At 40.9% G+C, this 24,097-nt stretch overlaps 1 protein-coding gene across 4 annotated transcripts in view; it reads left to right on the top strand.

Moving 5' to 3' along the window:
* LOC112557197 (zinc finger protein castor homolog 1-like) overlaps positions 1-24,097 on the top strand; it is a 39,442-nt gene that overhangs the window by 971 nt on the left and 14,374 nt on the right. For 2 of the 4 annotated variants that reach the window (XM_025226901.1, XM_025226903.1), the window contains exons 2-4: positions 8,819-9,930; positions 22,882-23,035; positions 23,862-23,949. In XM_025226901.1, coding sequence (XP_025082686.1) covers positions 8,819-9,930; positions 22,882-23,035; positions 23,862-23,949 — 1,354 coding nt within the window. Of the gene's footprint in view, positions 1-2,004; positions 2,112-6,111; positions 6,309-8,818; positions 9,931-22,881; positions 23,036-23,861; positions 23,950-24,097 lie in introns of those variants that run through there. The other 2 variants (XM_025226902.1, XM_025226904.1) reach the window with 2 other exon arrangements.

The raw sequence follows: 24,097 nt of genomic DNA, 5'->3' as shown, positions 1-24,097 counted from the left end.
ATTAAATTATAAAAAAATATTATCATACTGTCTGTTAATTACTGTCATCAACTGTTTTTACGATAAAGGCTATAGACTGAACCTACTAAACACTGAAGGAAATCTTACGAAGTTCAGTAATTAGTAACATGCAAGATCAATTTTTAAAGATGGAGTGTCATTTTTATACAGTGCTTACAGCCCAGTAAATAAATGTTTGCTAGTCAAAATACTAGTAGCGCCTCAATAGCCACTAACACTAGTTGTGCTGGGTACTATCTCAAATCGCTTTCTTCCATCTTTGTGTTTGTCCTCTTCCTAATTTTGTTCTCATTATTAACGTCCTTAGTTTTTCCAGTCTCTAATTGCAAAGTTTGAGGGCATCAATCATGATTTTGAACATTAAGTTTTTCCAAATATCTGCTGCCTCCATGACAAAGGTCAGACCTATCACTTGATGAACGTGGTCATCCAATCTCCACTTAACTGGCTAACAGCATTATGTAAAATATCAGAACCAGCAAGCAGGAGGCACCACTAATCGCAGAATAGTATTTTTACAAAACTTTAAGAAAAATTATGTGAAAGGATTTTTTTTTTTTTTACAAAATTATGGAATGATGCATAAATGTTCATGTAGTAAAATATTATCAGGGCAAATTATTACCAGTTACAAAGTGTTAACATAACTGATGTGCAGTAAATGTAAGAAGATAAATTTTTGTGTAGGAAAATATTTGAGATTTGTATCCTTCTAACAGTCAAAGTAAACTTTGTAGACAAACTAAGCAAAATAAGTAGACAAAACTTCTTATCAGACTACCAGTGGTAGTAAACAAAGTGGGACAAATCTAAGTACTAAACCTCATAAGCAATAAACAAACACAATAATCTGAAAGTAATATTCCAATCTTAGTAGAGGATAGTAATCAGAAATGGATTTTCCATATGTTACTTGGAGAAAAGCTTATGCTTGACACTTCTATTACTGACAAATAGAACAGCCAAGTAAATAAAGATGAATATTGAAAAAAGTTATAAAAATTTGTACATTGGACAATATTTGACTAAATTTCTCTCGGATGGACTAGGTGTATTTTTAAGAAGTGAAAACAGACTAACCAAAACAAATTTTATATCTGTCTAGTTGTTGAATTTTTTTTTCAATCATGGGCTATTAATGCTGTTACTTGAATGATTCAATGGGCATATCCAATTACATCACTGATATTGACCTTTGAGCATTTTCAAAGATTTTGAATTGCTGTACTTAGCAGGTGGTTTGTCTGATAAAGGGTTAAATGATGCTGGGAATGATTGTGATTTAGCAAATTTTTATCTTTTGTGGTATGTCAGGGTCATAAATACTCAGATGTCAGTGAGGCCAGAATACAACTTAAGTGGGGTCAGTTACTGTCTATGAAAGCTAATGGTGGAAATTAGGAAGGAGTTACTCAGTACTGGTCTCAGTTTTTAGTGGGGGAAATTACTAAGACATAATTTTTCATTTTTGGACAGTTATTAAGAGTTAGTCTCATGTTATAAATAGGTCATTAAAGCATTTTTATTTTCCTAGTTTGTGAGGTAGTGAAACATGGGCATGAACTTTTCCCAAATCTTCGTCAAAATTGTCATGTTTTGTTTAAATTTTTAATTGGTTTCTGAGTTAGATGTTAAATACTCTCATTTCTAGTTTGCATGTAAGTGGGATACAAGTACATAAGAGTATGTGAATGTATGTGAGAGAAAAAGAAAGAACAATCCTTCCCACCGCCATTTTTTCCTCAGGTCCATATAAAGAGCGTCCCAGTCAATCTTGCAGCAACACACAATCAGAAAAGAAGAGAAAAAGAAGAAAACTGAAGTTCGATTTGCTACTATCTCTACATTTTATTTACATATCCCAAACAGCCGACTGGGGCTGGAAACGAGTTCTGTTACCGCCCTCCTCTATGGTAACTAAGTATTATTTATGCATGGCCTGCCTGCCACATTGTCGCTGTTGCTATGGCAACCAACGAATTTCCAGGTTGGGTCAGGTGGGCTTGAGCAGGAGTTAGAGACAGGCCGGTGAAGGGGGAGAGGGCTGAAGGACAGATACCGGTGGCGAGGGCCGCAAGCAGCGTGCACAGGTGAGCCTTTCCGTCTTTTTTCTCTAATCTTCAAACAGCACCCAGCCTGGACGGTGTACGCGTCCTTTTACAAGCAGCTACTCTTTGTCGCAGTTGCCTGCATTTACTTTTTAAAAAAAAAAATCTTTTCCTTTGGTTATGATTATCGAGCTTTAGAAAGCGCCTGAGCCACCTAGTGGCCTCCCCCTTCTGTCAGGGCCTGTTCCAGTGCCGGTTCCCGCGCAGCGTCTTGGGGCGGGCAGCACGCCCGGGTCGGGACCAGCGCAGTTTGGCAGCAACGCCCGCTCAATAATCACCCCTTCCGATCAGCGCACAATGTCACGCATTGGTCTGGCCGCTGGTGTCTGGATCGCCGTGTTCTGGTGAAACTGGAGCCTCTTGACAAGTTGAACTGTGCACGGGCTCTTTGATACAGCCGGTCTGATCGACACAGATAGCGCATTTGGTCCTACACAAAATAAGGCACAAATCCCCAAGCATCATTTTATTTCCAAAAGTGTATTTTATCAGCTCTTTAACAGTTTAACAGCTCGGGTGATGAGCGTTCGCAGCATCGCACAAGGTATCTACAAAAAAATGGCCGAGTCATATGAAATGTTAACGGATCTGTATTTAATAAGACGAGACGGACCGGGGGGGGGGGGGGGGGGAAGTTGACGAAATTGATGCGATACAGTACTTGACACTTTGTCAGAATACTTGTCAATGATTATTTTATGCGTTCTTCGACCTGGGACTTTGACGATCATCTCTCAATGAAAGTTAATGATCTCCGCTTGAAAACGTGTCCGACGTCAAATCCTCCGCTCAAAGCTCAGAAACGCGTACTTGCTTTAAGATTTTTGATAGCTTCAGGTGGGAAAGGACATTTGTATCTTTAAAACAGGTCATTAGAACTAATTTGTGAAAAGTTTATTGGTATTCAGGCAGATAATGATAAAGGTAAACGATAGTGTGAATTAGTAAATCGCGTTGATTACAATTTTAATGCTTGTGAACGTTTTCCCATGTGCTTGACGAGTTGCGTATCACGTTTGAGATAAAACTGACAGTTCAAAGTTTTCCCATGGGGAAAAAAGAGGTTCATTTTGGGTGCCAACAGTTCTCCAGTCACGGTCTTTAGTGTGTGCATGCCGGTGGCTCAACTTTTCATGACAAGAAATTTAGTCATATTGCTTGTGAAATTTTAGTACTTTCACTTGTAGTGGCCATTGTTTGGTAAAACTCACAGTTTTTAGGTTTGGAAAGAAACAAAACCTTCGTACTTGTGCTTTAAAAAAAAAAAAACTCTCGGCGAATGTAGCGCTGATGGTATCTTTCCATTCAGCCTCTTTGCTGCAGGAAAAGCCAGGTCAAGCAATAAAGTGGTTCGCTGTCGACTCTTGACTGGGCAAACAACATTGATTATGCATGTTGTTAGAAACTTGGATTCAGCTGAAATTTATGCTGTCCAGCGGCAGCACGAATGATTAAAATAGATTGGAGGCATTAATAGTTTTAGATGTCACACTAGCGTCTCCTAAAAAAACTACCGAGAATATATGCTGTGTCGACTTAGGATGCCAATGCAAAATAGCGTGTTTTTATGCAAATAGGGAATGCTGGCTCATGTCCTCACCGCATTATCTCAAACTAGCACATCCTACCGCTTGCATTGTCGATTATACGTAGATAACGTCTGAAGATACGTGGTATTTCCTTAGGACTGTATGCGACACGTTCTTGAAATACTATAGCTGTCTCTCATCTGTCAGGAATATTTTAAAGTTTAAACTAAAAATGGTCAACTGGCGAAAACAATATTACGCACACCAGTTTTTTTCCCCCATTCCGTTCTTCTCCTCACTTACAAAGTGTAACTCCTTAGCATCTACGATAGTTCAGACTTGTTAACACGTCTGTGGATGGAACTCTTTACACAACAGTACTTCCCAAAATCTGAGTGAATACACCAAACCCATTTTTCTTGAGATAAAGCCTTGTCACATCACGAAGTATCACAAACCCTTGAAACTTACATCACGAATATCCATGGACATGACTGATCAACATGCTGTCGATCTCAGCTCACCCATTGGCAAGCGCCCTCACTAAAATAAGAGTATCCTTGTACGTTCGTGGTGTTTTGGTCATTACTGTGCACAGTAAAACTGTCGGTTGTAGATTTTTTTAGAACGTAGGAATATGTTATTTCGTGAACAGAACGACGACGGATATTACAGTTTACTATAGGCAGGAAAGGAGAGAAAATAGAGAATGCTTGTTGAACCAAAGATTACTCGTGACTGTGAAATCTTTGCGGCAGAGATTAATTGGCACATGTATCTACATGTCCTCGCCCACTCCCCGTCATTGACACATATATCTTCATATGTTCACTCACTCCATGTCAGTGACACATCTGCATATCCTCACTCCCCATAATTGACACAGGTATCTACATGTTCTGTTCACTCCCTGTCAGTCACAAATGTACATATCCTCACTCACCCTCTACGACATATGCATCTACATGTCCTCACTCCCTGTCATTGAGAAAAGTATCTGTATATACTCACTCCCTGTCATTGACATATGTTTCTACATGTCCTCACTCATTCCATCATTGACACATTACATGCCCTCACTCACACCCTGTCATTGATATGTATCTATATGTCCTCGCTCTCTGTCATTAAGACGTGTAGCTATATATCCTCATTCTGTCATTGACATGTGTATCTACATGTCCTCACACCATGTCATTGACACGTACACGTCGATGTCTGTCATGTAGGAGAGAAACACCTATCACTCACTGATACATTAAATTATTCAGTCCTTTGTCTGGGAATTTTAACAATTATTTTCATAATCATCAAAGCAAACCCAGTATTCTTAATTGGTTATAGGTTTTGAAAATCGATCTTAATGCCGAGGGTCATGGATTGCAGAAAATATTGCAGTGTGGATGTTCAGACTTTTTATGCTCATTAGCCCTGCGCACTGTGTTGTGGGTTCTTGTCACATGACGAAAGACTAGACAAAGAGCGCCATTAACGTCGGTCGTCTTCATCGGCGATAAGCATCGACATTGGGAAAATCCCTTCTTATTACCATCGTTTTTATTTGTCAGAGAATCTCGTATATACACGATCGATCAAGTGCGAAAGGAGAGCATGTTTATATGTGGGTTTATTTTTTTTAAATATTCATTCATTCGCAGCCTCAGCATTGCGCGCACGTTAGTGTACACCTTTGTATGCGAGTCTGCGTGTATGCGCATATAAATTTTTCACCTCAAGCCTCGCCTGTTCCTTTAAAGCAATTAAAAAAAATACATTTAACACCGATCAAACAGTAAATGTCTAAGGACAGGGCAGCATGTTTGGTCTTTTACGTACGATAGAAGCGCCGCCTTCCCTCTTACATCGGCTTTCTTGCTAAAGCAGTGAGAGTGTGAGTCAACTCATCCCAAATACCACAGTTTCCATGACATTGTACCGTGCCCAGGGGCATTGAATGAACTATGCTGGCAGTTATTCTTTCGGCCTGACTGTTTGAATGGGAAGGGTTTGATAAAGAGGGGGGGGGGGGCATCAGAAAAGCGGAAGATAGGAAGGAGAGAGAGGAGGATGAGGGGAAAGGGTCTGAAATATTTCCAAATCGCTGAAATTAGTGTTTTCATATTTTGGTGCCCGGCAGAACCATTTACAGATCTTGAGAAATTTAATCAGCCCTCTCCCCATATAGATAGAAAGAGAGACTTTACAATAAGTTGTTTCAACTAAGTGTTTTCAACTAAACAGTATTTACAACACACAAATGCTCCTTCTACTGGCAGTTTATGCTGTGCACTAAATTTTGTGTGCCGACACTGGCTGTCACAGATGAAGTGGCTTGGCTTTCACTAGGGTAGTAGCCTGTTGCTATGGATAAACTGCCACTTCTGTTTGCAAAGTGTACCTCCATTTGAAACAGAGTTTGTGGCATAATTGCTTATTGCTATGGTTATGGCATTTTTCGAGGAGCCAGGCAGGCGGTTCTTTACCTTTCTCATATGTGAATTTTGGGAGTATGTCAGCTTAAATGAGCCAGCACTTTGACATTTCCATTCAGCAAAAACAACAAATATGAAGAATTCACACCAAGTGGGCGAAAGAGGATAATGCAGGGATAGGACAGATGGTTTCACCAGACGAAAATTTCCCATATAGGGTGAGAGTGCATGTTACTGTGTAAACATTAAAAAAAAACTTGCAGTTTTAGTCACGCACTGCTGCTTCTGTTGGCGGTGGGATTTGATTGAGATACGTTTCGCACAAGTATGAAGGAGCAGCCTGCAGACGTTGAAAATGTAAATGGCAGGATATCCATCTGATGGCACGACAGGTATTCGGGAAGTTGACCTCAAAAATAGAACTTTGTAATTATATGTATAATCTGTAATTTGTAGCTGCAGACACATTGGGGGATCTGGTGAGATAATGCGTTGAAAATGCTTGTACAAGTGTAATGGATTTTGAATGAGCGGAAGTCACAACTTCTAGAGAAGTGTAATTGAAACAAAACCCGTCACTTTTGTTCAACTGTGTGATGATATACAAAAGGCTGTGTATGCGGGAGAGAGAGAAAGGTTGAAGCGACTGTATTTTTGTATGTGAGAGATCGCGTGCATGATAGATTTTCTTGCAGCAGGTCATGGGAAGAAGTCGAAACGCGTGGTGCTTACGACGGCGTTTCTTATTGTTATAGATATTGAGCGATCGCAGTTGTCAGTCACAACTAGTTTTGATCTTCACACCCTGCAAGCGTGAGCGGAAGTCCGCCAAACAATGGGTTTGTCGATAGTTACTGAAGACACGACGTCGGCCTCTTGTGAAGCCTGATCTCCCCCCTACCTTTGATGTTCCCCCAACCCCAAGGTCCGTGAAATGAACTTACTTTTACTCAAATCAAACTTTATTGTCCGAGGAAGTCGCACACACATACACCACCCACCACAGCCGGGAAAGAGCAAAGTTGCCGTGAAATAATACTTTAGTGGCAAGGTGACATACAAATGTAGTTTTCTAGGAAATGCAAACGTTTGAGTTACTGAGAGAAAATAAAAAATGTATGAAGTCTGTTGTACCTGTAAACGTATAACAAGGATGTATTACTTTATTACAAACGGCATAATAAGAAGTGATGACTGCATTACAAAATGGACTGTAAACAGACGTTATTTCACAATTCACATAAGAGCCGACTGAATGCCGCAGGCTTAAGATATCAACTGCGTAACCATTCTCAGCGACGAAAGCTAGGGCGCCTGGTAGGTTTCAATTCTATCCCCCACCCCTTCTGATTGTTTATTTTGATGTTTAACAAAGCATGGAATGTTTTTATTTTTTTCCTTTTTTTTTTGATTTGTTGAAGATTTGAAATGTTGTGAGAATGCAAATTATGCTTTTGCTGCAGACGGATTATTAGAAGTTCACAAGCACGTAGGTCAGGCGTATCAGTTCGGTATATCGGATATCAGTTTTCGACCAAAATATTCACCGTTGCGTAGCATGGGCAATAAGTTGGTCACCCGTAACATTTCTGCTTCATAAAGAGCGGCCCAGTGGCGCAACGGTTAGCGCCTGTCACCAATACAGTGAAGGTTGGCTGCCCAGAGTTCATTTCTCGTCTCGGGCACGCTGTTCTTTCTCTGCACGTGACATCTGTTTACAGGGCTGGCTGCTTGCCGTAATATAGCCTTAGTTGCTGACACGGCGTAAAACACCAATGCCCCCCCCCCCTCTGCTTCATAACTTAATTGCTTAATTGTCAAAGAAAACATACAGGGTGCCCCTTTGTCATAGAATCAAATTGTATAAAGTACATTCATAGCCAGACCAGCAAATGCTTACTTATGAGGGTTGTCTAAAAATATGCCAAGCATAATGACATTCTCTATGTGTCCAGCTAAGAGACTAAGACTTAATAGACAGGGAAGGTAAGTGGTTTTGCATGGTAGTTTATGACAATGCATCATCATAGGATTAAGGGGAAATATTAGTTTTGCAAGGGCCTTTTTAACAGGACACATTTTGTAACTGTTTTTTGAAGGTTTGTACAACCACTGTGCAAAAATTAGCTAGACATAGTCACATAAGTTAACAATAAGTCTGTGTACGTTTGTTTTCTTTTGAAAGGTGTAGTTTTTGTTGATTCTTTTCTTTACAATTGTATGCCCAAATACGTATTATATGTATAGGCATATGATCCTTTTAAATAGGGAAACAGTTTACACCTGATCATTTTGTTATCAGATAATCTTTTACTGGGTTCTCCCTATCACTGTTGCTGTCACTGAAATTCAGATTTTTTTTTAAGATAAAAGATCAGGGACTTATTGAAAACCTTGACAAGCTGAACTTGTAAGCAGACCAAGAGTAAAAACAACATAGTAAAAATATACTTTCAATTTTTTTTAAACTTTCATCAAATAATATTTTGTCGTTGCGGCCCTATGCTACTCTACGAGTGACAAGGAATAAACTAAAACTAAAATATTTATATTTTACTGTGCAGATACTTTAAAATACTTATAGACCACACCATATTTTTGCTCTGGAAGTAATAGAACTATATTTTAAGTAACAGTTGAAAATTTTTTGAAGATTCATTTATGGTTGCATTTTCTAACTGTAAATACTTTGCTATCATTCATGACTGAATATTCTTCTTTTTAACAGAAGGCCACCAGTGGGATGGATGAGAATGGCACTCAAGCCTGGCAAACTGGATGCAATCTGCGCTCGCCTCAAGAAAACCAGTGCAGTTGATGTTGAAGCAACCACACAGAATGGCGTCATCAGCAAACATGGCAATGAGGCTAATGTCCAGACAGAAGCCACCATCAACAACAACAATGAGGATACAGTCACAGACCTCAATGAGAGCCCCTTATTGGGTCCCATTGCTGGGCAGGAGACAAAGACTGCAGAAACACTGGAAACAAAACCTGTTCCAGTATTACCCCTTCCTTTATTTAAACCTTGCTCCACAAGCTCTGCAGGGAGACGAAAAAGGCGCAAAAATTCTCAGCCAAGAAGTGTTCTCAAACTTGAGGAAGATTTTGACAATGACGTTGAAGAGGCCAGAGAATCGTTTGCAAAGCGGTTTAAAACTGAGAGCACTGAATCTTCATATGTTTCACCGCCAACAGAGGGGAAAAGCATTGAAACAAACAGTCTAAATGATGCACAACCAAGGTGCATGGGGCAGGGCAGGCCCATTCCCCAGAGTGGCAACCATCAGTATTTTCTTCAGCAACAAAACGAATGTGTTGGAGACATTTTATGCATCTCTGATGATCAAAATAAACTAGAAAAGAACTTTCCATTAGATTTATCCACTTGCAAGTCCTCTGTTAACTCCTTCAGTAAAAGCACTAAACAAAAATTCACAGGGTCTATTGCCAGCACCTTTTTCCAAGAAGTTGATTCCACACATAGCACCACTGTCCTCACTGCAAAAAGCCCTAGCCCTACACCTCATTCTGGTGATGGCCACCATACCCAGGCCAGGGTTCTTGCAGACTATGCAGAAAACACTATGAATGAACTACTGAGCATCTATGGTTTTGAGGGTGCTGGCATAGACAAGATTGATAAAGGTAAACCTTTTAAACAGAAACAACTCCATAGCATCTCTGCTCAAAAATCTTTACCATCAAGAGCAGAGTCCAGTTTGCCAGCATCTTCTGTGCCAAGGAAAACCCCTTCACCATCACCATCATCAGAAGACATTTCGAACCCACAAGCACTGCTGAAAGATGCTGCCAACAGCCTTTCCTCCAATGAAGGTTAATATTGTAGATTCTTTTCATGCTCACTATTTTGCTCTTGGTTGTTGGCTAAAGCTTCATTTCCAGCTAGCATAATGCTAACAGATTTAAGGACTTTTATTGTTCAGAGAGCACTATTTATAGTCAATGTTAACAGATTAGTATGATTCTGATTAATTATCAGCATTTATGTTCCTTTTAAAACTTTAAATGCTTTAAATATGTGTATTTTTCTTAAGGTGTGTCATTTTCATTAGTACTTAAAGCATGTTGCAAGGTGGAGACTTTGTAGATCATATCAATGGAGACATAAAAAGTGGTAACAAAACCAGAGAAATAGAGACAAGTCATAGACATACATAGACCTTTTGCTTGTTCGACCGTACGTTTGAAGGTCAAAGAAGGATTGCAGTATTCTGTTACTAAATCTTAACCCAAATGCGCATTCGGAAAGTTAGTCGTGCGCGTGCACGTATGTTCTGTGACCTTTTGATGATCGTGGTGAGGCCATCCTTCAAGACTGGCGGCTTGTCAAACAACACCCCCACCCCGCGTCATTTGTCCATTGTCTATCAGTCATGAAAACAATGCATAGAGCCTAGTTGGCCACTAAGCAACCACAGCCTATGTTTCCAGCCCCATGTTGCAGATTTCAGATAATCGGCAAAGATTTTTTCACCTCTTAGTTTCACCTCTGATTAACCCAGGTATACGTATTTCTTATCCCTCAGCTTTGCGCTAGAATTGGCGGCTATTCACCGACACGCACAAAGGTTCAGGCTGTTGCTATGGCAGTACAAGTGCTGGAGGTGAACGCTGTGTTAAACAGAGCGTAGATTATGAACGCCGAAAATACTGGAATTTCAGGTTCTCGGCTATAAGCCAATAACTGTTAAACGAATATAATCAGAAAAACCCAAGCTTGTTGACGCGTTTGATGTGGCCTAGAAACCTGACACGGTCCTGTTTACTCTGGAACAGAAGTGGGGCTCTTACTGACTTGGGTGAAAAATCATCGTCTTCCCTTAAATAGAAAAAACTTACAAACAATTTGTGCGATCGAGTACCTTCTCCGGGAAGACTTTATTTTCCCGCTGTTTCGTCACGACCCATTTTTTTTCTTTAAAGAATTTTTATAGGTTGTATACTTTCGCCTTTGTGTGATAAGGAACAGAACCAGTAGGTGTGTTTGTGCTTGGCTGCTTTCGAGCAAGACTATGCGTGTGTGAGAGACAGAGAGAGAGAAGGAGGGGAAAAGACCATTACAATGGTTTTGAGTCGATGAACTTTCTGTTTCTTCTATTGCAAAGCGCAGCAAGGAGTGAGTTGATGTAGATTTCAATACAGTGGAAAATTGATGTGCACATAGTAGCACACTGTGAATGCGGCCTTATACGCTGGCGTCATGGTGACCGGCTCATAATCCTATGTAGTTTCTGTGTATTACGAGCGCCTGCAGTGGGTGGGGGAGCTGTGTGCGTGTTGAGTGTAATCACGCTGGTTTTGTGGCTAGCACGAAACGCCTATCACCGATTAAACTTGAACGTCTCCCCTGTCGCAGTGAAAGCATGTCTTTGTTACCTGGGGGATGGGGGAAGCTAGAGAGGTTTCGACTTTGTCTAACGTGATTTATGACATGAATCACTGTGAACGACAAGTGCGAAGATGGTGACAGTTACCAAAAAGACAGCATGCCGTCAAACAACGCAAAATTTACAAAAAATTAAAACTCGAGAAAACAGTTTGAGAAACACCTGTGCAAAACCCAGTGGATATCGGACTGAAAAAAACGGGAAACAGAAACACTGTGTGAAACAGCATTAAATGATGGACATAAAAAGCTGATAAATGCAATTTTGTGACATGATACTATTAAAAACAAGAGTCGGTCGGATGCATTGTTTACGACGAAATGTCGACTTCTTGTCAGCGCCTTACCGCAATCCCTACATGCACATATCCTCGTCCTTAACAGCAGTTAAAAATGGTAATTATCATTTGAAGAAGGAAAACTTAAGTTGACAGGAGAGCAAAGTTTGAATCATTTGATTTATAAGATCTTCCCCTCTGGGTAACAAAAAGGAATGTGTATTGAAATGCACAAGTATGTGCATTTATTAAGCTTTACTAAAACGTCTAAGGTATATCATTTTATTACTAATAATGCGCTGAGTTTTAAACCTGTTTAGTTTGGCATTAAAATAGAAAGTTGGCTCTGAAAAGGAAGTGAAGACCTGTACTTTGCTAAAGCACGATGATTTAAAAATCTTCTTAAGGTGGTGTATTATCAGTCACTTAACTCATTTCGAGACATACCGGATGAAAAAAATGTTTGTTTGATGATCAGTATTTTTTAATGACATAAAATAAGCTGTGCTTCTTTTCATAGCACGCGGAAGTGTACATGTGCCGAGTTACTTCACGTGTGCAGAGTTATTTGAAAGAGGTTTGACGAACACGAATCTCATAACACTTGGCAAACTATCAAATACAACGGTTGTTTCTGTAGCAAGCAAGAAAGGTATATAGGTATGAAGCGGTTAACGGTATCTCTCCAGTGGTGAAATAGTGTTTCACTGACTGTCGGCGAGACAGGGTAGGGGATGTAAGGGATCAAATGACTTGTGGTATAAGTGATATGTAATACATAAACATTCGCATTAGCTTTTTTTTTTTTCTCAATTCAAGATAATATCCGGGAAAAGAAACAAATCTTAATCTTAAAGAGCAAACCCCTAAACAAATAAATCATGTATTGTCGCTATTGATTTTCGTTCAGTCTTGGTGAAGTAGCCTCAGATTACTGGCTAATGCAGCAAGGTGTGGGTGTTGCCGGGCGTACCGTACATACAAAGTTGGGCCATTTCGGCAGGCTTTCTTGAGATGCTTGCTGCACGGCACAAGGAGAAGCCAGACATTGAAGTAGGATTGCTAGCTGCTGTCAACAGCATCAGAAGCAAACATGTCATGCGTTGACAAATCGGATCACAACCCATATCACGCCTGTGGGGCCACCCTCGGTCGTTTTCTCCACTTCGACGCCAGAACGAAATAACAGAATAAGAACACTGGCCACCCTTTCAGTCTTCAAACTGTTCATAACTGCTGATGGTGCTCACTACCAACATATAGTACCTCTGATATTCAGAATCTGTGTTACGTATCATACTTCAATGCATGCACATTATTAGAGAAATCTTAAACAATTCTAACATTTGATGAACATGGAAATAAATACAATGTTATCTGTTCTCACGACAAGATAAAGCTTACTGTAACTTTTATGTTTACGGCATCGTGAAATGAAAATGGGCCTTAATACACGAGTCCATGATTATTGTAAAAGACTTGGTTTTTCATATTTAGCAGTTACCAGCAGGGTTATTGTCCGTTTGTCCTCTTAAGTTCACCGACAACATTAACTTCATATATTCTACAGACCCTGCCGACATGTTTTACAATGAAAACGCGTTAAAAAGTTTTATAAAATCACTATTTCTTTTCCTCGTCTAAAGGCTCACTTCAGGATGCTCCAGATAACCCGTGAATGCCTCGGCATTCGGGACTTTGCTTGCGGTAAGCTCATATACAATAAGTCTTCATCGTTGCCATATTCTTTTTTTTTATACAAAAACAGACACAGACATGAAAAGACGGGAAATGCGTGTGCATGGCATGAAAAGGCAGAAGAGGTTACTACAGGTTGAAATGCGTCCAGTGATGTGATCCCAGCACCGTCAGTGATTGGTGCTCGTGTTGGTAATCGTTGAAAGACAGCATCTTTACTGAACCTGTATTCCGTGCGGTTGCTAGAGAATTTTTAGAGAAGAGGCGCGCGCGCGCGCGTGTGTTTGTGTGCTGTGCATGATGTTCACAGAGTTTACAGTCTACGTATTCAAAGCACACGCAAAGCAGTCGTAACTACCCCCTCCCTCCATACAGTCACCACCATCATGCTCACTGACCATCCTCACCAAGGCAACACGGGCTGTACCCATTTCTTATCTGCTTCTTGTCATTTTCTTCCGTAGTTTTACAGATATCGAGTGCACAAATCTGTTCTCTATGGGAGGAAGAAAGGGCAAGAGAACAAGAAAGATGGAAGACTGTCTTTTATATGGAACTCAGATCATGTCAGGGAGCCGTAGACTCTGTGGAATTAAAACAAGTTCTGTGGCAACCACATCGTGTGCTCATTGTGGAATGAAAGTGTGGAACCGAGAAAGCAATAGACAAGGGTCGAATAAACGAGATTGTGAACATACCATGTTACTGTAGCACATTTGCAAAATCTGTGGCTTGGGTTCCACCCTCACTTCTCTTCCCTTTAAACAATACTCTCGAAGTTTGTATTTTTTTCATGCCTGACTTTATAGTTTATGAGTTTTATGGAGAAAATGTAAATGTACGGCGTTAGTGTCTGTTGACGTAAACGATCGCACCAGTTCCCGACATGCTCTTCGCTGTCTTTATTTCACCCGTCCTTATTTCGATTATTTACAATGAAAATGTGTTCCTCACCTCAGATTCCTTGTTTTTTTCCTCCTTCGACATTCTTCTAAAGTGTCAATTGAGTCTATTGTGTCGTTTCGCATGGATTTTGGAATGCCATGGGTACTGTTTATACAATATAGTAATTGCTTATGAACAGTCTGCGAGTGAAGAGATGAAGTTCATTTTAAAAAAGGCTTAGAAGGGATGCCGGCTGGTGAATTACATTATTAACACCGCTATTATTCTTTGCAAGATTAACTTTTCGCTGAAACACAGATTGCAGTAAATTCTCTTCGCGAAATTAGTTTTGAGAAACGCCGCCTTCTCACAAAAGGAGTTAAAATCGACTAGATGCAAAAGTGTGGTACAAATATATGTATGGACTCTTCTTTCGGACGTCCTATCGCGCTAGTCTCGAGACAGAGTAGGGAGATAAGTTAACAGGCAAAAAGAGTGCCTTTGTGCTGCTTTCAAGCATAACAGACCATGTAATTTTGTACATTTCAAATTCTCTGGTTCATTGTTATAACTATAAACGTTGGTTGTTTATTTATGGGAACGGCTTTCGAGAACCACCATGTGAAAACAATGCCCTGATTCGACATGTAAACAATGTCACGTGATGCTGGAAAGCTGCGCTATTGAACAGATGTGCACAATTGCTGCTTAGGTTTGGTAGAGACCCTGTATTGACTAAGCACAAACGACCAGTCAACATATGTGAAAGATTTTACACAGACAGCTTGTTGTCTAGTTGTGGTAGCACAAATGACCATTCAACACAAGTGCCCTGTTACTGCCACTTGCCTCCATTTCACCAGTCGTTGAGATGGTAATATTCAGCTGAAACGCGCCAAAACCGCAAAAGCCTTTACTGACGACCCTCAAGTAAAGGCCGCATCACAAAATTGTGAATGTCCCCATTTCTTTGGCTTGAGTCATTGGCATAATGCGCCGGCTGAGGATGGCAGTGGGCAGACCTCTGGCACTGCCTCTAGGCTCTAGACCAATAGTAGCTGGACGGGCCTCGCCGCACACAGTGCCTGGCTACCTTTACTTTGTGTCTTTCTGGATGGTCATTACTTTGAAATAATATTTGGAACTCATCATATTTCATAGACGTGTGTTTCACTGTAGTAAAATACTAGCACACATAGCAACTATCTGTACAATCGTGATGTCATATAGAATGAGGATATTCATATTCCTACATTGTGCCGACTTGTTAATATCGGGAGCTTTGTGACGTTGAGAGGACTTTATTATTGATTCATAGGTAGCTTGTGTGCACATGCCATGCCTGCTCCTGAATATCGGGAGCATAATGTACACCTCCACTTCAGAGGTAGCGAGCGTGCGTTCTCGCCCATTAAGAGTCCAATCAATCTGAACAAACAAGACTTGGTATGAGGACAGACCAACGCTGTAGTTATGGCAACTAAAAATCAGGATATTGTGTGCCGGGTAGTTTTGAAAAACATGCAGCTAATGTGCTCCTGCACAATGAGGGGCGGGCTGCTATCGTGATGATGCAGAATGTAAATCAAGTCGCCAATCCGTGCTTTTTCATGATATCTATGGTGCCGTTTCCGTCAGCTCTGGAAGCCAAGCTTTTTCAAAGAAAGCTTATCGTCGTTAGAGTGTGCATTCGGAGTGGCCCTTCCTCTTTGCTGCATGGCCCTGGTTTTCAGCAGAGTCCCCTGCCTTATCCTTTCTCCCATTGGACTGCGTTAGTCAGCACCCCTCTCACCTCGTTAGCGCCTCTTTCGCTGTCTGCATCCCTCTCACTGCATTAGTCAGCGCCCGCCCCCCCCCCCACCCCCATACAGTCAGCACCCATCTGCTTTTTTTTCAATTTTTTGCTTTAATAAGCAGACTTGGACTTGCATTCGTGCTTAGTGCAGACATGGACATCTTCCCCTCCCCAGCTTGCCTACCTTTACCATCCTGTGAGTAGTTTCAGAAATAAAGAAATAACCGACTCGATTTGACGAAATTGTAGAAAATGACACTGACAGCTACCCAACGATTTATTTAGCGAGAAAACATCCGCACATAACAGTGGGTAAGACATTCCTTATTCTTCGGCTGCAGCAGATCGGCGTATAGGCAGCTGGTATGAGATTCCTTATTTCTGGGCTACAGCAGGTCCGCTGCCGATGGTGAAGAAGTGACAATGGTAAGCTTCCCTTACCTTCCGGCTTTGAAAGTAAGCCAGGCAACAAGACGCGTGTAGTGTAGTAAGGTGAGGTGTAGGGGGGAACATCGCGTCTTGATGTTATTTCAACACCCACCACCACCACCACCACCACCAACACGACTTACGGTTATCGTTATCATGTACCACTCCTACTTATGTAGCACTATCACCAAGGAGCTATGGACTGGGCAGAGTCCGACTTTGTGAAGAGACTGCGAAATGTAGTGAAACAGTACAGAATCACGTTTTAATTTTCTCTTTGGCTCGGATTTCGAAATTCCAACCTTTGTCCGAGCCAAGAACTACAGTATTTGTTCCTCTTCATTCCTCATTAAATGGAGGTCCCTCTGTCACCAACGTGACCGACTTTGGAAAGAGAGCGGAAAGCGTGCTTGGGCGAAGGTATCGATGTTGAGTGAACTTGAGTGAATAACTGCCGTACGATTGAACAGTACTACATGAAGAGGATGGAGGAAGAATTGTGTGTGTATTGGGGTGAGGGCATGTGTCCTGTAAAGTGACTGTGCCGTGCTGTGCAATCATGTTGCGATCAGCTTCAAACCAGAGATACGACTGTACTGAAAGTTGCGAGAGACATGGCTCAGTTCTCCACACCATACAATAGTTTTATAACAGCTTGTGATCGGGGCTGCTCAGCAGCGCGCGGAAAGCTGAATACCGAGTGGCCTTGTCATTATTGAATTTTGGTTCGACTGTAGCGCGTGGCCGAAAAATCACACGAAAAATTGATCGTGCTGGATTTCACGATCCCGACAAAGGGGCAGTGGAGATAGTAGGAAGTACTTGTGGTTTCACATTTTTTTATATTTATTTAAAGGCAGACTTGTAGACTTCGAGGTTTTCAGTGTGTCGGGAACTTGTGGTACCAACATATTTTATGTGGGTTACCACCATCCCAGCATAGGATGAGTAGATATCTACATAGTAATTGCGGGTTCGCCATTTTCTGTATTTTTTTGAAGTTACAAGCGTAAGTGCAGTACACACAGTATTTATAAGTTGTTTATTTCATGGTATTTCCAGATGAGCGTAGTCATCTGTTTGAGGTGTGAAATGAGCATACTGAAAAGGTTACAGTGGTTGACAGGTGATGAGCTGTCAGTAAGCAGGATTGCCTGTCATCCTCCCCGCCTCCACACCACCCACCCTCCATCCAATGTTCGACTTCAGCTTGACGAGGACAGCACCTGACTTCTTAGATTATTCGCTTAAGCAGAGTGTGCGCAGACCGAACAACACGTATGCGCCTCCCGTGATGCTTTTGTTGCCTGCTAGCGGAAACGAACATTATCAAATGCAATTAATGCTACGTCTCTCGGCTGCACCGAGTAATAAATGAATACATTAATATTTCCCCTCATGGCATTTTATCTTCGCGTATATTTTTACATGGTTCCTTTATCGCAGGAGGATTGGACAGAGATTAGTCAGGATAGGAAGCTTTGCTTATTAATCACTGAGTAATTGGTATCTTGGCCTCGAGAACTGGCCCTAGAGCAATGGTGTTTGGGATTTAAAAGAATACTCTTTGATACGTCAGTCGGCAGTCACCTCCTGTTTTGCTGCTGTTTTATAGCATCGTACCTCGTACTGAGGAAGGCGTGTCCCCATGTTTCGTTGTAAACATTTACAGTTGTCAGCCTGACGCCGTTGCATTTCGTGTGCAGAAATGCCCTCCTCGTGATCATTTAATGAATCTCCCTATGCCGTACGACAACAGTCTTACCGGTCACTTGGGTCAACCTATCATTACTACCTGGACACAGCCCATAAACAGGAGGGAGTTTTAAACCTGGCTCAGTCCGGGACACAATGCCTGCTGTGTTGTGTGTTCTTAGGCTTTGTCTATAAATTATCGGTCAAAGTTGTTATTGCGAACAGTTTTTCCCATTTACAGTAATGCTCTCCCCCCCCCCTTTTTTTTTGTCTGCTACAAGATATGTACTGCTTAGCATTTGTTATGCATGTCTTAACAAAGGCTGACAAATAAAACTTACTACGCATACACCCGACATGTTAAGCGCCTTTCTGATCCCTTCAAGGTTTGCCTTACTTTTGAAATTCCTTTGAGCCTCAGAATGAAAGGAATTGCTGTTAAAAGCAATGAATAATGTTAGACTGTTTGGTATCGGGTTTAACTATGGAAAATTTCGCTACTGGTGGCCAGAGAGAAGACAGAATGTTGGATGCTTGCCAAGAGCATTTATGGTGGAGAAATGTAGTTTCTTTTTTAAACCAAGAACAAATAGAGGACAGATTCAACTGCGGGGTATACGATTGCGGAACCCAATACTGTTAGGCTTGTGAATTTATCTCAAAACAGCGTCGTATATCTCACCGCCAGAGCTACTCAACAGTGCCCCTGAATTTGTATGGTTTCCTTGGTTCCCTTAACGAGCACGGACCTGCTTCAAACACGAGAGACACGCCACTAAGATTTGCTTAAAAAAAAAAAAACAGGAAAAAAGAAAGAGAAGAAAAAAGGACGAACTAATATGGGCAGCGTCGGCACTCGTATTGTTCTCGCGGCAAGCCTCGCTCAGAGCGAATCTTGAAATAAAATCTGCCAGTCCTCGATAAGGCGCTCGAGCCAAGGTTTCTTGCTTTTATGTCTACTTCGCTTAGATCCACACATCAACTTCCTTGTATTTCGCGTGTTTATGCGAGAGGAGATAAATTATTGACCAGGGCTCTAGCGGTCTAAGAGAAGAAGCTTTATCTTCCGTTTTACTAGCACTTTTAAGGACTGGTTGATTTATTCAGACTGTCCTAGATAAATACACATTGTACTGTTTTTGTCAGGAATTTAGTAATCATAGTGCGCAGATGATTGTTAGCTGCACTGTAGTTATGTATTAGCTGTTGGAGAAGAGAATAGGTACAGAGGTGGAAACACCCGCAAATGCTCCGGTATCCACCGAGGGTCGATCGAATACGAGCCTGGCGGTCAAAAGTATTGTCTTTAATTTTAGGACATATTGGCTGCCTGGCGTGTACATTATTTCTTTGGCTGGTTCTTTCGTGAAAAATATTGGGTGGCTCTCGGCGCAGATATTTGTTTTTAAGACGTGTATTTGGTTTCCTTTATAAACTGTTATTTTTATTAGTTTTTTTCATTCTTTTTGGGCTTGCGATTTTCTCAACCCCCCTCTCTATTGCCTCTATTGTTTCCTTCCCCCCCCCTCCTTTCTTGTTTTATTTCCCCTTACTGTCTTCACATTTCCTCCATTTTTTTCTTAGGTTAGTAACGCTAAAGACGGCCTTCAGAGTATGCAAACAGGTCACATGCCCTTAAGGCCAGAGATAGAGAATTAGGGAGGAAGCTAGGAGATCAGCAACTCCAGAAACATGATGCAGCATACGTACCTTTACAAGGAGTGACAGGAACCGATAGTCGCCAGCCCCAAAGTCTAATCTTGTTTATTATTTTCAAATAATTTATTTATGTGCAATGCTTAGAGACCAGTGCAAAAACTGTAGCAGACTTTTTAGCTTCTGCTTTACTTTTACCTTCAGTGTATGTGAGCAGGACTTCTACTACTTTTTGGGGTATATGGGTTCTTTGTTAAGGGTTAAAAAAAACGTGCGCTTAAGTACAAATTTCACAAAAGATGAGTGAAAATTTTGTACACCTCTATGCCTTGGTTAGATACTGCGCAGGTGTATAACATTCCTAGTCGTCAAACACAACTCTATGAAACAAGTGTTTATCTTAATTTGTCTTAGAGATAACATCTTTCAAGTCTGAATATTTATGATAAAGGTGTATCAGTTTTGTTGTATTGTGCTATTAATATGCCATAAAAAGTTTTATTCGGGAATAGTGGTATTAACTTATGTTCAACTTAGATAATGCAGGTTCTGTGGCACTGGCTGCTCATCACAGATGTATTGCTTGGCAAGGAAGGCTTATGACGATAGCAGCGATGAGGGTGATGTTGAGCAACATGGGGCCGCTGGGTGCGTCATCTGCTCTCGCTACAGCACAGGATGAATTAAGGTGCCATCAAATCTTGATGCGTGCATGACGACAAGAATCGAGGTGTCGGGGGCTGAGCGCAGGTGTCAGGGCGTGTCCGGGGACTTTACAGTCGTGATGAGAACATTTGCCACAAAGTCTTTTAGACGCGAACTTAGTAATCGAGATCGTATATTTCAGGAAGGCGGGGAGGCGATAACAAGCGGTGGTAGAGGATGGAGCTTGTTTTAGCTCCAGCAGTTTTTACAGAATTGTCACCAAACACACGACACAGAAGCTTATGCCAGACAGACCTTCACCATGTCGTGCACGTCGTCTTGGGAACAAAAGCTTGCTCGGTATCTCTCTGCTCCCTGTATTTCCTGGAGATTAGTGAAAGTTGTATTAAGTGTTTGCAGAGAGTAATGACTGTCTATGACAATGCGCTCACCACTGCTGGGTTGTAATGATGGCTGCAGTGTGCCTGTTTAGTGAACGTCATAAAGTGGTGTGTGTTAGTCCCAGCGCGACAATCAATCGACCGTTGTTGCACAGGTTCTATGAGCGCAGGGCGCCATCTCGCCGGGCGACTCCGTTGATTTGCCCCGCCACTTGGTGAGTGCCGGCACATCATCAGCTGTACCGACACAATGGTAGTCGTGGAGATTTACACCACCACTCGGGTACCTGTACTTTACCCGTCAAGATAGGCTGCGGCGCAGTCGGGTCACCTTGTCATATTGTATGTTCTGCCCTTGGCAGGGTTGCCTTGGTAATGAAATAATATCTGCGTGAGTCGAGGCGGAACAGCTAAGGCGTTTGTTCCTGCGGGCGAATGGTTACAAAACATGATAAATTTCTAGTGTCTCATGGCCTCCTGGTCCTTCCCTTGCATCTTTCATCGATATATCACAACCAGCTTCGGCATATATCAAAACATCGTGCAATTATTCCAGTGGTATATAGTGTAGTACCTCTCCTCATCCATCTCTTTTTAATAGTCTTGCTTGGGCATGCTCGCAAGACAGCTGAAGTGGAGAGTCAAGTACCTGTAAATTCTTATCTGAACTTTCGGGTTTACTGTTTTTTTCAATTTCTTCTAGTGGGTCAGCTGAAAGCATGAAAAATGACAACCTTTTCTGATGTTACATGCAAGTGGTCTATAAAAGAGAAAGTCGGTTAGTTTCAGAATTATGGAACAGGAGTGCATGTGCTCTTGGCAGTAAACTGGGTATGGTGGTGGGCGGGCAGGGGGATTGACCACACACAGTACATTGACAGTTATTGAGCAAGTACTCTAATACTTGGACCTGCTTGGTTTATTCCATATAGCCACCCCTGTTGCCATGGTACTGAAGCCAGCAGGGGAACTTCCATGTTTGTTTCTTACTACCCTCTTTAGCTCTTTAGACTCTGGCATGAACCCAGCCTAATATGCTGATTGAGGCTTTTCACCTATTATGGTAGATGCTTGCAACATATATTCACTATTCTTCAACAAGTTTATCACAGCCACATAGACGATTTGAGGAATGGAAGATAAAAGCTTTAAAGATTTTTTTTAAGTGCACAAGCAGGCTTTGCAATCATTTTGATAGATAACACATACTTACATGGTAGAACACATTTTATGGGCATGACTTCCTTGTTGGCAGGGCCCAGTCATCATAAAACGAGGCATTAATTTTTAACAAAGACTTATTCTTTTTTTTGATTTTTGATTTTTGTCTTCAAAGCAAATCAGAACAGTATTTTTGTATTATTTCATTTATTTATTGTCAAACTTGAATTATTGTAAGTGCTTTGAGTAGTCTGAGTAAATTTGAGGGGAAAGTTCAATGTACTGTTTTTTGGTAAAGTCTGTGAGTCTCTATGAACATATCATTTTTATTTTTCTTGACTCAGCTGAGAAATGTTGTGATCTGCAAGTTCATTTATCTGAGATCTGTCCTAATTACCACATACTGTGATTATTAGTTTACATCATTTGTATTTTTTGTTTGTCTTTGTTGATCATGTTTTCATATCCTTCATAAGTTAATACTTTATAAAGACTTTTCCTTTGTAAAAAAATTATGAGTGTAATACAAAATGAGTGTGACACGATGAGTGTTTCCTTAAACTATATGAATACTTTATCATTTTTAGTTACAAATTCCCGAGGTAAAACAGTCAACAGTCTCCCTCACCTCTTTATACATTTTATATTTATATATTCGATTTTATATTATTGGCTTTTAAATTTTGTCAGATTGAACTCTCAGGAATAAGGGTTAAAGGTTGTTTATTTCTGCAGAAACACCTACTACATCTGATGATAAACCAAGCAATAAGCTTAACAAAAAAGATGGTTTGCTTAAACTCAAACTGCACAGCTTGAAGACATCTGTAAAACAGGGAGGAACTTTGCAGAAGCACCTCGCATCAGATTATGCAAAATACATCAAAAAGTGAGTTGTATCTTCATTCTCCCCTCTTGTATTCTTGTGTGTGTGTGTACACAGAAACATCTCATATGCAAAATGTATTTAAAAAAATGAGTTGTAATTTTTTCACATCCCCCCCCCCCACTCATGTGTGTATGCACATGCATACATCGAGGCATAATTTACATGTGGGTGTGCCTGTTTGTGCATGTGTTCTAAAGCCTACAGCCATGGCAACATTTCTGGGAAGTTGCCATTATTCATTCAGAGTGCTTAAAGTTTTTTTTTGAAATAATTCTTTTTGGCATAAGGACAAGATGTGGAAGACTAACTTGAGTGCATTGTTTTGTGAATCACATGAAGTGTTTCAGTGTGCATGTTTTTATGATTATGGGATAGCCTTTGACGTTTATTTTACATTTTCTCTAAAATAAGGTAAAATGTTTTGAAGCTGTGAAACCCCAGACTTACAAGATATGTGACATAAACTTGGCATCTAGCCAAGATTTACTGCTAGTGCTAGTAACTTTATGATAAAATATGAATGTGTTAGTTGTGTGGGTTTCTCAGTCTTCATTTTTGTCAGGATTACACGAGTTGTACCACATTGTTTATTGCATGCTAACACAATCCATACACATATAGAAAAGACTATTACTACATAATGACATCACTTTAACTGCATTGCACCATTACACTAGTTAAGAATATTTTTTGCAAGGTGTGAGGGACTGGGCATCAGTGCTTAATAAGGCCAGTGACAGCTAGGGATTTCAAATTATCTAGAATTGAGGTGGGACATAAAATGTTTGTATTCACATGCTATAGGTAAGAAAGGCCTTGGTTTCAGGTTTCACAATGGCAATGAGTGTGAAGGCAGCCATTGCAAGGACCTTGGATATCGTGATCACTATCATTGCCTCGACTGCAATTTCAAGGTAGATACACTCCATATCACATGTCAGGATATCTGCTAGCTTTGCATTCACTTATTTTAAAGTCGACATGCATGATGGTACATCTAGGGCCACGGGAGATTTTTGTAGCTTAGAAACTTTTCACATAGCCCAAAGCTAATATAAGAGT

Source organism: Pomacea canaliculata, linkage group LG2, assembly GCF_003073045.1.
Source record: "Pomacea canaliculata isolate SZHN2017 linkage group LG2, ASM307304v1, whole genome shotgun sequence".
NCBI lineage: Eukaryota > Metazoa > Mollusca > Gastropoda > Architaenioglossa > Ampullariidae > Pomacea > Pomacea canaliculata.
Note: the sequence above shows the minus strand (reverse complement) of the source record. Positions and strands in the feature narration are given on the sequence as shown.